The sequence below is a fragment of the Octopus bimaculoides genome, chromosome 30, assembly GCF_046866305.1.
Source record: "Octopus bimaculoides isolate indiv1 chromosome 30, ASM4686630v1, whole genome shotgun sequence".
Taxonomy (NCBI): Eukaryota; Metazoa; Mollusca; class Cephalopoda; order Octopoda; family Octopodidae; genus Octopus; species Octopus bimaculoides.
Genome location: NC_142957.1, coordinates 13,709,486 through 13,711,985, shown reverse-complemented (window position 1 = coordinate 13,711,985; position 2,500 = coordinate 13,709,486). Strand labels below are relative to the sequence as shown.

At 41.9% G+C, this 2,500-nt stretch overlaps 1 protein-coding gene across 3 annotated transcripts in view; it reads right to left on the bottom strand.

Moving 5' to 3' along the window:
* Positions 1 to 2,500, bottom strand: part of LOC106877142 (ubiquitin carboxyl-terminal hydrolase CYLD) — a 31,533-nt gene that overhangs the window by 15,576 nt on the left and 13,457 nt on the right. For 2 of the 3 annotated variants that reach the window (XM_089345957.1, XM_089345958.1), the window contains exons 5-6: positions 2,327 to 2,431; positions 1,411 to 1,646 (exon numbers count right to left, since the gene is read on the bottom strand). In XM_089345957.1, the coding sequence (XP_089202083.1) occupies positions 1,411 to 1,646; positions 2,327 to 2,431 (341 nt within the window). The remainder of the gene's footprint in view (positions 1 to 1,410; positions 1,647 to 2,326; positions 2,432 to 2,500) is intronic. The other variant, XM_089345959.1, reaches the window with a different exon arrangement.

The window sequence follows — 2,500 nt, the reverse complement described above, 5'->3', positions numbered from 1 at the left end:
GAATATGTATGTATCATCATCATCGTTTAACGTCCGCTTTCCATGCTAGCATGGGTTGGACAATTTGACTGAGGACTGGTGAAACCAGATGGCTACACCAGGCTCCAATCTGATTTGGCAGAGTTTCTACAGCTGGATGCCCTTCCTAACGCCAACCACTCAGAGAGTGTAGTGGATGCTTTTACGTGCCACCGGCACGAGGGCCAGTCAGGCGGTACTGGCAACGGCCACGCTCAAAATGGTGTATTTTATGTGCCACCCGCACAAGAGCCAATCCAGGAGCACTGGCAACGATCTCGCTCGAAAGTCCTTAGACATACTGCGGGCACAAGTATGAATATATATGTATGCATCTGTATATGTGTGTGTGTGTAAATATGCATGCGTGTATATGCATGAATATGTGTGTGTGTGTGTGTGTCTGTGTGTTACAGAGAAAATATTGACAGATGATTAAAGATTAGGAATGAGTTAGATGGAGAGGATGTCAGTTCAGTGTAGCAGGAAGCAAAGAAAGTGTATGTGTGTTGTATATGTATATATGTATGTATGTATGTATGTGTGTCTGTATGTGTGTGTCTGCTTGTCTTGACATTGCACGATAATTGTAAATGAATGTCCCTGTCATACAAGCAGTGTAATTCATTTCCAATATTCAGCAAAAACAAGTCTGGTGATGGGGAAATATCACCTTGCTTGAAAACAGGCGAGGATTAGCAACAGGAAGGTCATCCGGCCGTAAAAACAATTTAAGCACCCACTACACTCTCTGAGTGGTTGGCGTTAGGAAGGGCATCCAGCTGTAGAAACTCTGCCAAATTTAGATTGGAGCCTGGTGTTGCCATCTGGTTTCACCAGTCCTCAGTCAAATCGTCCAACCCATGCTAGCATGGAAAGCGGACGTTAAACGATGATGATGATGATGATGATATATATATATATATATATATATATATATATATATATATATATAACTACACTCTCTGAGTGGTTGGCGTTAGGAAGGGCATCCAGCTGTAGACACTCTGCCAAATCAGATTGGAGCCTGGTGTAGCCATCTGGTTTCACCAGTCCTCCGTCAAGTCGTCCAACCCATGCTAGCATGGAAAGCGGACGTTAAACGATGATGATGATGATGATATATATATATATATATATGTATATATATATATATATAACTACACTCTCTGAGTGGTTGGCGTTAGGAAGGGCATCCAGTTGTAGAAACTCTGCCAAATTTAGATTGGAGGCTGGTGTAGCCATCTGGTTTCACCAGTCCTCAGTCAAATCGTCCAACCCATGCTAGCATGGAAAGCGGACATTAAACGATGATGATGATGATGATGAATCTCCATGTGACCCATGCAAGCATGGCAAAGTGGACATTAAAACAACGTCGATATCACTTACCATCTCCAGGCCTACAATCTTTCCGAGATTTTCATCATCTCCAATCCATCGGATTACACCATACATTAGTTGGTTACTGTAAGGGATCTCAACCATTGACCCTATTTCCAGAGTATGGTCAATCTTTTTGTCTGAAAAAGGAATAACTGTTGCGGTTGGAATAGTAACGTCATAGGAACCCGACGAATTTTGTTGCCGGGTTCTTCCATATTTTGAGGCCGTACCTATGAGTTTCTCTGAAATAGCATAAAAATTAATAAACATTAAGCTTGTAATTGAACCTTTTCATATTTAAACTGGCCATAATCAGCCCAAATACTCTACCTTGCTTTTTGTGGTCAAACTGGCCAGATCCGGCCTCTCATGCTTACCCTACAATGTCATTCTAAAACAATGCAATCACATCATCAAAACCGAGATAATGCGTGATTAATTCAAAACAATATGAATAAATGAGCATTACATTTGACAAAGTGATCTGAATACTAAAGGGTTAACCCTTTAACATTTAAACCTGCCATATCCAGCCCAACTATTCTACCCGTTTTCTGTGTAAAGTAGCCAGATGTGGCCTCTCACACCTACCCTACAATGTCATAAGGTAATAATTACATTATTGAAATTGCAAAACTACGAATGATTTAAACTAACCAGAAAACGATGATGATAACCATACATGTCATCACTACCACATACGGACACCACCACCACGAACACCACCAGTACCACGAACACCTTCACGACCACTACCACCACCACTACACGCTACCATCACCACCACTATCACGGCCTCGACCACAACCACCACCACCACACGTCTTCACCTCCACCACCACCACCACCCTCCACACGTCCTCACCACCACCACATATTCTCACGCACTCCATTAGAAAAGAGGAAAAGTTGTGTTCCTTACCTTTTTTCTCAGGTTTCGGTGAATTTTCGATATCATCATAAGGAGAAGCAGGGAGATTAATGGGTGATCTGTTACGAATGTTGACAACGTCGTTCAAACAGTCACCTTCAAGAAGCAAAGAGATTATCAAGAGATTATTGTAGCAAGTTGACTTAACAGGACAAACAGTTTCAC